Below are 15,649 nucleotides of genomic sequence, written 5' to 3' on the forward strand. Positions count from 1 at the left end.
CCTTTTGTTTGTTAAAATATCAAATTCAAACACCATGCAACTATATAAGTCTAGAAAAAGCATTCATATGATCAGCAGTGACGTAACCAAGGGCCCCACCTCTAAAAAAAAATAAAAATAAAAATATTTTATCTTTAAATTTATTAAAAAATAATTTAATTCCTTTATATATCATCCGGTACTTTTAGAATTAAACTTCTAGTTTTATCCCTGCATATCCGGCTTACTAAATGTTTAGTGAAAAGAAAAATATTACATATACTTTTAAGTATTTACTCCATGACGTGACAGTAAAAAATTATCATTGCTATATTAATATACATATTAACATAAAAAAAAAGAAGAAAAAAAAAAGAAAAAAAAAAAACAATGATAGTGGTCATCCAAATGAGTGAGGATGAGAGTGTAGAGAAGCATGTTATTATTTTGTAATTTTTATAGTGTCTAAGGTTTAAATTCTTTTGAGTGTAAACAACTTTTGGAGTCACACTCTCCGGCGAAGTTAGAATCTTATTTGATTTGTATGGAGGGAACACTTTACATAGGTCCTGAATTTGCTCGACAAAAGTTGATATACGAAATGACTTTATCTTGAACGATTTCCAGTTATAAAAAAAAAGTAAAAAAGATGAAAAGGATAAATAATATCATTTAATTTTACTATTATAAACGATGTTATGAAAAATCATATACATCTCACGTGATTAGATTTTTTTATTTTATTTTTTTATTTTTTTTATACTCATATCAAAGTTAATAGAAAATAATAAGAAATCTTGCATTAACGATTGTTGAATTACACCCGAAATTGGATTTTTGATAGAAGGAACAATATTATTAGAAAAGCGATAGTTTTGGTCAAGAACTCACAGAAGGCTGTTAATCAAATTCCATCTCTATGTTGCTACAAATGTAATTCAAATACAAGTACCACATTCTTTTCTTTTCTTTTTTTTTCTTTTTTTTTTAGAAAAGAAATCATTGTCTCATTAAATGCCAAGATTACAATAGTCCCTTCCGGATACAAACGGACAAAGAATTAGGAAAAGAGTCAATCCACAGTAGGTGGAGAGACATAAAAACAGTAAACTTAGCAACTTCATGGGCCACGCTGTTACCATCTCTACGAACAAAAGAAAAATCATACAAGTCCCACATTCTAAGTACACTATATGAATACTTACGTGACACTAAGGTTAGAAATTATATTTTTATTTTACTATTATTTTATAATGTTGATATAACCCTTTTAACCAATTTTAGCTTAGTCATTTAAGAAAATAAATTAAAAATTGATTGGCACCGTCACGTCCAAGGATGGACTTGGGCGATGGCCGATAGGGGACATGGGCCCTCAATTCATTTAAAAAAAAAGATTAACAAGTATAGTTTGATTTTTAGTCTATTTGTATTGTAGATGACGTAGTGTAGAGTTGAGAATAAAGGAAAAAAAAAAAAAAAAAAAAAAAAAAAAAAAAAATCGCAAGAGCAAGCGATGTTCCCGAGGATGTGAAAAAGAGCTCTGGTTTCCTTCGTAAATACTTGCTGAATCCAGGGTCCTTTTGATAGGTTTCGCTCGCGCGAATTCCGTCATCCTGGCAGTTAAATTTTGGCATCACACAGAACGTGCCGACGTACGTTACACGAGCTGTTTCATTTCACAGCTTCGGTTACACAATGCTGTCGTCTAGCTTCTCCAACTACACGCCGCCACGTACTCGAAAACTTCAACCTAGTTGTCACGTAAAGTCCAGCGAGTGGACCCAATTCTTCACTCACTTCCAAAATCTTCCTGAATCGAACGGTCGCTATCAATCCAAATCCCATTCTGTACGTGCCCCACGTGCCACTCCTTTTTTTCTTCTTTCATCAAGTTGCTAGGTCCCTGCTTGGCTACTTGATTAGAAAAACAAAAATTTGCTAGTCTCCTAAGTCCCCACCCTCTAATCCGGATAAAGATATCTTCAAATACAAATAAGAATTTGTAGAATTCAAACGGATAATTATAAACAAAACGTGCCCCACATGTGCCACTCCTTTTTTTTCTTCTTTCATCAAGTTGCTAGTTCTCTGCTTGGCTACTTGAATAGGAAAACAAAAATTTGCTAGTCTCCCGAGTCGTCGCCCTCTAATCCGGATAAAGATCTCCTCAAATTCAAATAAGAATTTTAAAAAATTCGAACAGATAATTATAAGCAGAGGCAGAGCTAGATTTTACAATTTGAGAGCCAGAGTTTACAATTTAAGGGGGGTGAATTGAAAAAAAAAATAAAATTAGAGGTAAATTTCAACTTTTTATTTTATTTTTTATTTTTGGGAAATCCATAGGGCTTGGGGGGGCATGCCCCCTGGCTAGCTCCGCCCCTAATTGTAAGAAAGCACTTACGGAATCTACTTGACCGAATAAGTACTTGGGTAGTTCAAATTTTATTTGATCAGGTGAGCCCTATAAGTACTCTCTCATAATCACATGCCCGAATTCGGGTAGAGAATTTGAGGGGGTTTATGTCACTCAGATCCCTATTCATTACAATAAAATTCTTAGAACCGCAATTTATTGTTTTAATTATTTTAATCATTTATAGAATTTTTTTTTTTAAGCATTCGGACGTCTATTTCACGTGTATCTCTATTAAATTGACATACTTGATTCACCCTTAAATATATATAGACGAAATGATAGAAATTTCATACAATCCACATATAAGATTGACATGTGTCATTTAAACACGTGAGAAACACACATTTTTTTATTAATGCTATTAAAAAAACATGTAAGAAGCACATGTTATTTTCTTACATGTTAAGGGACACATGTCAATCTTATATGTGGGTTGTACGAAACTTTCTACAAACCGATTTGTAGGAAATTTCAGCCTTAGTCGAAATAAACACGAGAACATAAAGAATCATTTCTCATTTAAGAAATCTAGAATATCTGATCCTTTAATTATTTCTGTATCTCAGCAAATGTCATGCTACTAGGCTAGAGATATATGATAGTATAACTTTGATCCTTAAATTACTTTTACTGTCTCAATATATAGATATACTGAATTAAAAAAAAATTAAAACTCTGATAAATATTGAAAATAATTAATAATAGTACTAATATTTTAATCACTCACTTTAAGGTCCCTTAACAAATATTAAATATAGAGAATGTAAATCCTAATTCTAAAACGAAACAGATCACGCCTTAAAAAAAAAGAGGTCACTAATTCAAATCTCTCATTCCCTCTTACTTCTACATAGGCATGGAAATAAAAAATAAAAAAAGAAAAAAAAAATAAAAAGAAAAAGAGAGAAGGGGAAAAAGAAGGGCCCAAAAGAAAGGTGTAATTAATTGCAGGTTTGTCTGTTTGTGGGCCGAGTGGTTGTAACCGTCGGTCTATCTATAAATCTAGACCCCTCAGATGCAAAGCTTCTTCTCTCATTAACACATTATGCGCACCTCTCTTTAATGAGACCCTATTTTCTTCTCTCTCTCTCTCTCTAAGCGGAAAACATGTGTGGCGGTGCTATCATTTCCGACTTCGTGGATATAAGGCCTGGCCGGAACCTGTCGCCTGAGGAGCTCTGGTCCGAGCTTGACACCGTCTCTGCTGACTTCCTTGGCTTCGACTCTTATCCAAACCAGTTTAGCTACAAGGTCCCTCAAAAGCCCAAGCAACTCAACAAAGGTTGGTAATTAACTTCTCTTGTTAGGAAGTTAGCATTTTTGCATCTGGGTTTCATCAAAAACTTAAAACTTTCTGGGTTTTGCTCGACTTTTATATCTGGGTCTTCTATTAATTAAGATTCTTTTTTCTTTTTCTTTTTTTTTCTAATTGGCACGAATGATTTAGACATGTAGTTCGAAGTTTTGGCTTCTATTCTTATGTGAATTTAAATTCCTTTGTTTTTTTTGTACCTTGATCGTTAGTAAACCGACTCTACTGTCAAACTTGAGACTTGAACCTAATCTGCATCACTTTATGCTTGAGTAGTGCTCTGTGCTCATAATAATAACAACAAGAATAATGAGTGGTTCTGGTTTTTCTAGTATTATTGAGAAAAAAATAATGTTTATTGGGTATTGGGTATTACAGTGACGAGCGATAAGACTCACAAAAGAAGCCAATTAGTTGCAGAGAAGGAGAAGAAGAGTCAGAAAAGTCGCAAGAACGTGTACAGAGGGATCAGACAAAGGCCATGGGGAAAATGGGCCGCTGAGATCAGAGACCCACATAAAGGTGCCCGAGTCTGGCTTGGTACCTACAACACAGCCGAAGAAGCGGCACGCGCTTACGACGAAGCCGCCAGGCGAATCCGAGGCGACAAAGCCAAGCTCAACTTTGTCACGCAACCCCATCCGGCTACGGCTCCGGCTCCGGCTACGGCTACGGCTCTCGATGCGCCGCCGGCTAAGAAGAGGTGCACGGTTCCCGAGTTAACCGAGCCGAGTTTCCAGACCACAGAGCCACCACCGCCATACACGGGCTACCCTTGCAAGAACGAGGCGGCGAGTGAATTTGAGCTGAAAGAGTCATTCTCGAGCTTGGAATCGTTTCTGGGTTTGGAGCCTGAACAGCAGCCGAGTTCGCTCGTTGGAAGCGCGGAGTTCGAGTCGGCGGACCTCTGGCTGCTGGACGACCTGGTGACTCATCGCCAGCAACAACTGAAGCTTATGTATTAGAGGAATAGAAAGCTCATGTAATAGAAAAACCGAGGGATGTGTACTGTGTATGCAAGAGTCGTCCGTGATTATTAGTGTTTGTCTTTAATTAATGCTTTTTCGGTGCCGTAAATACCATAAAAAATAAAGTGGCGTGTGCTTGCTGTGTGTCATCGTCTTTGTCGTTGTCTGCGTTTTGTTTTCAAAGCTTTAGGTTAGGTTGGGGCTCGTGAGTCGTGCTGGAGCTCGGTGCATGTATCTATTCTGAATCTGATCTTTCGTTGGATTTTAATAATTCCCTCTATTATTAATGGTTCTTACTTTTTATTATATTATTAGTGTCCGTACTATTGGGCTGTGATATAAAATTAGTGGTGGATGTTAGAAAATCATGTTCTCCCTCGTTTACCGGGGTGAGTTTAAGGCATAATTTTAAATTAAATTGTAAAAAATGAACAGATTAAGAATTTTATTTTTTAAAAAATTGTAATTTAAAAATGTTAAAAATTTCATTTTTCAAATCGCAGGTAATGGAGTGTTTTTTTTTTTTAAAACGCAGAATTTTAAAAGGTTAACATGTGATTTTAAAGGTTAAACTGTAATTTTGCCAAACGTTTAACTGTATTTTTAAAAATCACTTTTTTAAGTTGCACATTTTTAAATCTCACTTTTTGAAATCACAAACCCAAACGGACTCTTATAAGATTCAGTAAATTAATCGTGATAAATACTAATTAAGAAAAAATTAAAAAATATTTAAAATAAAATTACATTTTGGCCCTCCAAACTATTGGCCATTTTGAAAGTAGCCCCCAAACTACCAATAAGTTTCAAAAAGACCTATTATATCGAAATATGTTTATAATACCCATGTCATGTGTTATTTTTCAATTAAAAGATAATAAAATTAAATTCAAAATAAAAATATAAACTAAAAAAAATATGCATATTTTTATTTTTAAGTTTTTTAATTTTTATTATTTTTTAATTGAAAAAAAGACACATGGTAGGAGTATTATAGGTATATTTTGACAAAAATGATATTTTTGAAACTTTTTGATAATTTGAGGGGCATAATTCAAGAGTTAATAGTTTATGAGATTACTTTTAAAACGGCCGGTAGTTTAAGAAAACTTAAATATAATTGTTCTAAATACGTTTATTAAGTTTTTACGCTAAACTGTACGACTCACTTCCACCCTAATAGAATTTACACCACGTAAGCTACCATCTCGATCTACCATGCCAGAGATGTCAAGTAGATCGACACGTTATATATTCCTACCACACACCCACTTGAAATTTGAATTGTATCATGAAAATAAATATAAAGCATGTGAGAATCTCACCTGCAATGAGACACATATCAATTTTATATACAGATCGTATGAAATTTTCTATAAACTAATTTATAAAAAATTTCTGTCCATCATAATACATTAATACGTCTAACATTTTCAGAAAGGGAAGGTGGGAATTAAGGGTGGTAAAAGCACAAACTCTTCTTCATCTTCTCCTTCTCCCCCATTTTTTTTTATTTATTTCTTTTTTAATTTTTTTAATCTCCGTTGGTCTAAGAAGAGTTTGTGCTCTTACCATCCTCCCCGCGTTGCCTTTCCGGAAATGTTGACATATTATTTTTTAAAGAAAAGAAGAAGAAGATCTTGTCGGGCCATCGTAGTAGTTGACGGAGATATATAAAAAAAATAAAAATAAATGCATCTTAATATGCTTTGATTTTTAATTGAAATATATAACTTTTTAATTTGGTCTTCGTCATTATATATATATATATATAATCACTAATTGCTAGCTCTAAGTCTAGTGGGGGTTATTAATTTTCATTATGATATATAATCAAAGATATCACGGATTTTTAAAATTGATGAAATAGTATATATATTAGTAGGGGGGAAGAGAATGAGACCACCATCATCCATGCGCCATGTTGGGATCTTGCGCATGCATGAGTGCATGCATGTACATGTGGTTGCCTCCGGGAAATTACGGGAATAATGTATACTTCGAAGAAAGCCATATACATATGCTTAATTAGCACTAGCTAGTACGTGCAGGCGCACTAATATGCCTGCTCACTACACTTTGTCATTGTCTGTATTCTCCATTAACCAACTTTACTTTTTAATTAATAAAACAGTCAAGAAGAGGGTTATTAAAGTGGGTATTCTAATTGAATGCGAATATAATAGCACTTGTCTGTTGGGAACTAATGACACGAGAGACTTGGACGATGGGAAACCGCAAAAGTTCCCTCAAGCCCGATCGAATCATAACCTGACTCAGTTCCATCGAAATATCAGTAAAATTCAATGTGGTTTATAACTTTATATACACTAATCAGCCCCCCCCCCCCCCCCCCCCAAAAAAAAAAAGAAGGTTAGATTCTACCCGGCCAAAAAATTAAAAAAAATGTACATAACTAATCAAGTGTTGAAACAATTTTTCGGACAGTCGAACTGGCGACGTGTGATTCCTTACAAAATAAGAGAAAACGTCATCGGAAATCGCCAGCCCTAAGAGACCAAAACACTCTGGTACTTAAGCCATGCATCCAGTATATCATTTGACTGACAAGATAACTGAATAGAAAAAGTTTAGAAAGAGAGTGTATTTGACAAAATGAGTATGAAGTGTAACATTATTCTTCTTAATGTAGTGGGCTAGCTTGTACAGTTATTTTCCACATAGAGTAGCGGGGTGTTTTAGTGGGTTCGATCACCTGTGATTTATATCCCAACACTAAGCATTAATCATTGTTAATTAAAAAAAAAAAAAAGATTAATTAGGTAGGCTCTTTGACGTAAGGATTGCAATGTGGTAAGAGTTCATTTGACATAATATTAATTAAGGTAATAAGCAAGCTAGGTGCCTCTTAATTGGTAGCTAGACTAGTAGTACTGATCAACTTAAAGTCGTCCCGGCCAGTCCACCAGCTGATTTTAAGACATTGATCACCAAATGAACAAGTTTACTTTTGTCGCTGGATGTCCATTTACTTTCAACCACCTTGGACTGGCCGAGCGCGGGTACCCCAAGGAATTGAACGTCGACCATATATATATATATATAATCCCTCCTTTTCAACCCATGCATTGAATCCATGCACCTGGCCAGGTCGCGGAACTTCTTCAACGGGCATGTGTCACTACTTACGTACCCCAAGACGTTGAAATCCCGAGCCTCAGCTTACCAATTTGGAAACGCAAACGTAAATACGTACAATTTACATGCAGAAATCCACATGAGAACCGGATCGAGATGAATCGAGACATCAATGCATATCTGGGCCGGGGGAGGGCTTGATATTCAAATGAAACGTGCATGATTGAATATATACATAGAAAACGTACAGTCAACAACTCATGAGAAACCATGCATGCATAAAGAAAAGCTTTTCACTTCAACCTAGCTTGGGTTTTTAATCTTAAAGGGAAAATTACTCATTGGTCCTTGTGATTGACTTAAATTTCAAATTACTCCATGTGGTATCAAAATTAATTTAAAAATTCATGTGGTTGGCCTGATTTACAAATCGCTCGTTTTAGTCAAATTCCGTTAAAAAATTTGACAGATTTCATTAGGCGGCACGTGTCAACACCAATAATATGGCGGCACGTGTCAGTCTTAATAAAAAAAAATATAAATATATAAACTTTATTTATTTTATAAAAAAAAAAAAAACAATTAAAATCACGAGTAACGCTAGAAACCATATTTTTATCACACAATTATCTAACAATGCTAACGTGGATGGCAGTTTCAATCAACCTATAGATTTTATTTTATTTTTGTTAATAATGGCTGATCTAAGGATTGGTTGTGGCTGCTATGTCAACACCGTGAGATAGTTGTGAGATAAATTAAATGTGGTATATAGCAATATTACTATTTACTTATTAACACCGATTAAAAGAGTAATGCTAGAAAACACATTTTGATCTCACAACTATATCATTTAATGTCGTAGCAGGAAAATGATAGGTGGGGGACAAACAACCGTCCCCAATGTATCACTGCTTATCGTAGCAATCACAATCAACCCTTTTAAATTTTAATTTTTATTATGATTTAATTTAATAAAAATTGATCCAATAGTTAGTTAAAGCTACTATACCAACGTTGTAAAATAAAAATGTACTTCGTAACATTTCTCCGGTTTTTCTAAAAAGAAAATATGAGACAGATGGAGAGCAGTACGTAAATGGGCAGTCCTATATAGCTTGATCGATCACTAGATGGGGCTGCTTAATTCTCCTGATAATTGATCGAGTCAGCCCTGCACTACTAAAAAATGCTACAACTGACATGCCCCAGTATTGTATTGTAATGATCACGATGACAATGAACTAGCTAGCTAGTAATTAACTAGCTAGTAAGGCTCCCATCATAAGATTTAGATCAGGAACATAATGTGTCTTTGTTGGTGAGACAAGGAGACGAAAAAATTGAATAATGTGCACCCTTGAAGAGAGATTCATGAACCAAACCAACTAAATGTATGTCGTCACTTTAATCTGAGTGGATCGAGCACATGCAATAGGATACTTACAAGGAGCAGGATCCTCTAATTGGAGGCTAATCATTATAAGGATGTTCTGCTCTTCAGCTGAAATGGTATATATATATATATATAATTAGGTTCATGTCAAGCTGACTCAGCTCATTTTCAGCATCAAATCATAGACGGGTTCGATTTGGCAGCTTTAGAATTCGTTGCTTCTTGTGGGCTCCAAGAGAAGGACCCTAATGCAATAACTTGAAAACTTTTCTGAGAAGCAAAATATGCAGCTCCATAATTAAAACACCAACATGCACTTTTTTATGTGAAAAAGTACTGTAGTTAATTGTGTCTTTTCTTTGATTCTTCAACACACTTCAGCTCAATCAAAGAACGATATCTTTTAAGTGTTGGGGAGAGTATAAATGCTAGGCTTTCTGCGCATGGAAAAGGCTGAGATTACGGTAAATATATAAGACAAAATAATTATACGGGAATATTTTTAGAATATATTATGAAATTTTATTTCAAAATTGATTGTAATAGACTAGAATCAGATTTTATTCTCTCCGCCTACCATTTTGTATTCAAATGGGCCTTACATCATCCGTACAAGAAACGGTTTGTTTCTGTTGGGAATTGGGCCAACAGATAAAGCTCAAACTGCTTTCGTTGAAATCAACCAGCAAAAGCCCACGACCAATCAGGGCTCACTATTGGATCTCGTCATCCGAGGCCCACAACTGATCGAGGCCCAAGCTCAGATCTAACCATCTGAACTCTTAACTCCGATCGCCAATAAGCCGATTAGCCATCGTAAATCCCGAGATTCGATCGTGTTCTCCAGAAAATCTGGGATCATGTCATCAACTAACCAAATACAAAAGTCAAAAGCAATCTTTGAACAATACCCCTAACTAGAGGTGTACATGCGGATGCGGTTCTTTACAATATTCGCAGCCGTATCCTCAACATGTGGATATCACTTTTAGATATTCGCATCATGTTTTATTATCCGCTATCTGCATATTCAGTAATTAGCCTATTTTAGTCTTTTGAGCATTCTTTGAGTCTCTATTAGAGCATATTTTAAACAATTTTGAAAATAATTTAAGCCGATTTTTAGTGTTTTGAACTTGTTTTAATATTTTTAAAGCCTTAATTTTTTTTAAAATATATTGATTTCATATTACTTTTTACTTTTTGCCCAAATTGTTACACAAGAAAGCAACGCAGCCAACCAAACCAATGTACATAAACATAACCTATACCTAATCTAAAATGGCGTTATTTTAATAACCATACCCGCATACTCTAAAATTGTTGTCCACATCCGTATATGCGGATAGTTTTTACTAATCGTATCCACATCTACATATGTAAATAGCAGATAGTTACAAATAGCAGATGCGAGTAGATATTAACCATTTGTGTGCACACCCCTACCCCTAACCCCACAATTTGGGGGTACAAGTACAAAGGTCATGCTTCGGCTAAGGACATACAAACCATACCTTCAATCCCAGGATCTGGGGGGTACGGGATCATGTCTCTTTTAACACTCAACACTCAACACTCAACGAGACTTAGCTACTATATAAGCCATGACTTGTTCGTGTAATTAAGGGGATCTCTCGACTTCGAGCAAAAGGTTTCTTGTGATTTTTTTTTTTATTTTCATTATCCATCCCCCTCCCAAGTAATACTTGACTTAGGCATTGGAGTTATTCTCGCCAACTCGTTCGAATAAACTCTTTTGCCCGATCCTTTTCTCTATGGTAGGTATTGACGTGTCGCCAACAGGAAATGTCCCAACAGTTTGGTTAGTCAGAAAATAACAGTGAAGAAGAAAGAAAATATTGACAAATGTCAGAAAATAAATACACGAAAAGCCATGCATGATGCATCTTTGAGCTTCACCTTTAATTTTCCTCATACTTATTGAGAAGCAAAGACAATATCAACGATATAAACATGTTACAAAATAAATAAATGGAGGTACTGCTAAAAACTCAACGCAACCGCTTGCTCTATTCACTGTAATAAGCAAATAACAAAGTAAACCAGAGGGAAAGAAGCCAACATTCAGATCCATCTGTTGCAGGAATTAAAGAACCCCCATTAATTTGGCCAAGGAGTGACTCGGCCACACTCCAATATTCTAGCCTCTTTTTCTCTTCATTTTTTTAAATTTATATGAGTACTTTTGATTTATTGAAAAAAAATTATTGGTTTTTTTTTTCTTTTTTTTTGGCAAGATAAAAGGAGTACATAATAAATTTTTAGTAGTTCCAAAAGGATATTGGTACAATTTTTGTGTTTGGGAAAAATTTACAAATAGAGTGTTAATTTAAAGGATATGAATACTTTTTTTCCGTAAAAGGTTGAATATAAGTGATGTTAGAAGTTCTTCTTGTATTATTTTTGTATCCTTCAAAAACTAAAATGATTTTTAAAATCACCGTTAAATTTGTAATTAATCATTATTAAATTTTGATCGAATAATAATTTGAACCACTAATTCTTTTTGTAAGGAACACGTAGTAAACTTATAGTCGTTGAATGTCACTTTCATTTTATAGCGTGAGCTTGTCGGCAACGTACAACTTTAAATACAAGACGTTCAAGGAAAAACAAACTAAAAGCTATTTGGAAAAGTAAAGTTAGGGGTGGAAATGGAACCCTTAGACTTGATGGGTGAAAGGTGCATCACGTCAACGACTCAACAAGGCTCAATCATTACAAATCCCAACACCCAATTCTTTTTTTTTTTTTTTTCTTTTTTTTTATTAATTCAACTAGAGGAATGCTACATATACACCCATTAAATTTTTAATTTAATTGTCTTGTTTTATTTTCTTTTTTTTCTTTTTCTTTTTTGAATGTTTACATAGTTTAATCCAGAGTGCTCATTTTGAATGAAGGACCTAAATCTTTAAAATTGCTGGCTCCCACAATTCTTTGAAATTGAAAGAGACCTCAATCGGTGCTCGAATTGAAGGGGCTGTAAATATCAATTATGAGAGGCCCCCATCGGAGCCCCTGTCATCTCAATCCAACAAGGAAGACCCGAAACTTGATATGTTCTCATTTCTCAACTACCCGGCCCACCCCACAAATAGCCTGAAATTACGGTTTCGCCGTCTTTTCTCGAATAAAGTACAGGTTGCAGTCTTGCAGCTCATTGATAAAGGCCTTTTTTTTTTTTTTTTTTGAAGATCACAAATTGGTAAAACATCACCAGGTTAACAGACATAGGCGACCTACAATTTCACAGGATCTGAAAATGTAACTCAAAAAAAGCAACAAATCCTCTACAATAAAATTGTATGAAAAGATGGGCGCAAATAGTCATACCGGTATCCTTGATCATAGGGTTACCGTATATTGGATACCAACTGGCATTAATTGCATACACTAATATCTTGGAAAGCAACAAGAATGAAACTAAACACACTATATTTGCTCCACAGTCATGTTTAACTTCCCAGATATGTCTAAAACGCTTCACCAACTAACATGTAAGGCAGGATGCATGTGTGCCATCACTCCAAATCAACTAGATTGGAAATGCTCGTCCAACCATTCAGGTCAACAATAACCACCCCCCCCCCCCCCCCCCCCCCCCCCCCCACACACACACACACACTTTGATAATATTATTAATAAGAAAAATATTTAGGCCAACAAAACCAAAATAGGCATCCAGGAATAAATTATAGTTACAAAGGCAAGTTTGTTTCGAGCGTAAAACGTTGTCAGCTGAAAACATTTTATAGGAAAACTACTGATGAGGGTGGCTCCAGCATGGGTTGGTGCTGACGGGGGAGAGGGGATGGTGTAATGGGTGTGCCATGGTATGGGTGTTCGTCGATAGGTGAGGGTTGAGGAGAGGAGCTATGGACGGAAAACGTTTTACGCCTTAGAAAAAAATGGAAACCATTTATGAAAAACAATGGGGTGTGTTTCAAAACATTTTTCCAAGTGCAGCTAAACACCGGGGAAAGCTAAAAATATTTTACGGAAAACGTTTTACGTCGAAATAAAAGGATCTCTCTCTCTCACACACATAACAGTTTACAATAAAGATGACTTTTCAAACATCTAGTATCAACCAGAACCTACATAAATAAGAAAACAAGAACCTGCTCCGACTACATACACTGTTCAGATACATGCATAGCAGATATCCAAACCATTGTACTACCCCATGAGAATATGGCAACAGTATCACAAAACTTGTTAGAAACAACCATTCTATCAAAAAATTATGTTACGAAAAGCAACCTTGTCACAAAATGAGACTTCAGATAGAACTAGTAACCAGTATCATAAAATGAGTATAAACTATTCTACTAAAATCGCAATTCTAATAAATTGTAACAAACTACCTTTGCAGACAATATAAGTTGAATAGCCATCAACGAGGGGAGCTGCAATGGATAAATATGGCATCGCAAAGCCGGCTCCATTTTACGAATCACCATTGAAAACATAACAGTGTTAAAAAATTTATCCTATTTGTGAAAAATAAGAAGACAACATAATTAAATCAATCACACACAATGCTAAGATTTAAGTCATTCCCTCAATATGAGATACATCCACTGGCAAAGGCAAATACAAAGAAATTCACTATAAAGATGGTTACAAGGAGAAAATCACTCAAAACCCAAAACCTCAATACACTCAAATCTCACTCTCATACAAAAGAGAATAACAAAAGAAAACTCTATTTTTTTCTCTAAGTGCTTTAGCACACTAACCTATGAGAGAACAAAGAAATCCCTTTGCCCTTGGTGTATCTCACAATATGTTGGGCACCACTCATTTTATAAAGAGCAAAACCAACTCCTAATCCAACTCGAAGTAGGAGTCAAAGTCCAAGTCTTAATACCACTCTTACAAGGAAAAGGATTCCAAAAGCAACTAGGACTACATCACATAAGTCATTAATAGAAAATGTCTCTTCTAATGTTGATGGGCCCCACCAAAGGCGTAACGATCTAGGCACTGTCTCAGCTCTCAGTATGCCTCCGCCCATTGCTCCCAAAGGCAATCATAATCTACAAGTACCACTCAAGTCCAAGCGTCTCTTAAACTTGAGCATAAGACCTGATTTAGATATAACACCGTGCTTCTCTACCAGTCCTCTTGGCCACATAGATTTCTCTGATGACCCTTTGTTCCTGTTGACCCATCTGCACCCTATAGCCTTCTTTCCCTTGAGCAATCCAACCGACTTCCAAGCTTTACCTATTTGTAGTAACTCCACCTCTTTCGGCATACCATCCTGAACAGACAATGGATCTCCACTACCAACTACCAAAGCAAAGAAACCATATCCACAAAGTCATACCTCTCTAGTGCTTTTTTATCACGCTTCTCTCTGCCTCTTGCTAAAGAATAAGGCTCTTCTTAGTGCTGTGAGTCTCTTGAAGACTCTTTGTCATCACCTTTATTCATGGGTGAATGTTGTTTATCAAGTTCCACCTCCATGATTTGTTTTCCTTTTTGTCTGTCAGTCAATGCTTCATGCTCTTGAACCTTGTTCCGTACTATACTCTCCGGAAGCTCATCTAAGTTGACAAACTCAGACTTCTAAGATTCCAGCTCTATACACACAAGTTCTACACTTGACCTATCCTTGTACACAACCTGTTTATTAAAAGTAATTTTCCTACTTCTAATGATCTTCCGATTTTGATCATCCCAAAACATATGGCCAAAGGCCTCATTAACTGTATCTCTAATATTTGTAATCATATAGAGAGTACTTGTCTTGTATCCACGAGCCAAAATCACGGCTCCTGTGCTAACTTTCCACCTATCATTGTGAAATCTAATAGCATGCCCTTCTTCATCCAATTGTCCCACTGAAATCAAATTCTCCTTTAGTTCTAAAACATGTCTGACTTTCTACAGTTTCCATATCGAGTAACTGTGGACTCTAATGCGAACATCACTCATGCCCACAATATCCAACGCCGATCCGTTAGCCAAGTACACCTTCCCAAAATCTCTAGCAACATAGTGTGTTTGGCAACACTCATCTCCCTCTCTATTTTTTTTCACTTCTCCCAAAAAAGTCAAATCCAAAACATTCTTACTTTTTTTCTTTTTTTCTTTTTTTCTTTTTCACTTTTTATATCATATCAACCATTTTGTATTACTATTCAAATTAAAAAAAAAAAAAACCCACTACAAAACAAAACTTTTTCACTTTTCTATAAAACAATTCCAAACTTTTTTATACTTTATATTACATCAATCACTTCTTGTTACTATTTGAACAAAAATTCCATAACACGACCATTTACCAAACACACCCATAGTTTTCGAGAACTTCATGGATTGCGGTTGTATGAAAGAAGCTCCTGAGTCCAAGACCCAAGAATCAAGAGGACTGTCAACATAGAGAATTAGGGCATCATATACTTCTTATGTCACCACGTTTGCAGAGTCGTTCCCAG

At 35.4% G+C, this 15,649-nt stretch overlaps 1 protein-coding gene across 2 annotated transcripts; it reads left to right on the forward strand.

Annotated features, from left to right (window-relative positions):
• The first annotated feature begins 3,418 nt into the window (after nt 1-3,418).
• Nucleotides 3,419-4,987, forward strand: LOC133880873 (ethylene-responsive transcription factor RAP2-3). Of its 2 annotated transcripts, none has more exons than XM_062319833.1 (2): nt 3,419-3,683; nt 4,092-4,987. In XM_062319833.1, the coding sequence occupies exons 1-2, from the start codon at nt 3,509-3,511 to the stop codon at nt 4,676-4,678; spliced, it is 762 nt and encodes a 253-aa protein (XP_062175817.1). In that variant the 5' UTR covers nt 3,419-3,508; the 3' UTR covers nt 4,679-4,987. The 2 variants fall into 2 exon arrangements, with proteins under 2 accessions (XP_062175817.1, XP_062175824.1); XM_062319840.1 differs by having other exon boundaries at nt 4,128-4,987.
• Nucleotides 4,988-15,649: the final 10,662 nt, after the last annotated feature.

This window comes from Alnus glutinosa, chromosome 1, assembly GCF_958979055.1.
Source record: "Alnus glutinosa chromosome 1, dhAlnGlut1.1, whole genome shotgun sequence".
Taxonomy (NCBI): Eukaryota; Viridiplantae; Streptophyta; class Magnoliopsida; order Fagales; family Betulaceae; genus Alnus; species Alnus glutinosa.

Excerpts from the sequence above, each read along its gene's own strand:
- LOC133880873 (XM_062319833.1), top strand. The coding sequence starts at position 3,509 with ATGTGTGGCGGTGCTATCATTTCCGACTTCGTGGATATAAGGCCTGGC. Across the intron at positions 3,684-4,091 it reads GCCCAAGCAACTCAACAAAG|TGACGAGCGATAAGACTCAC; the intron begins GTTGGTAATTAA and ends TGGGTATTACAG.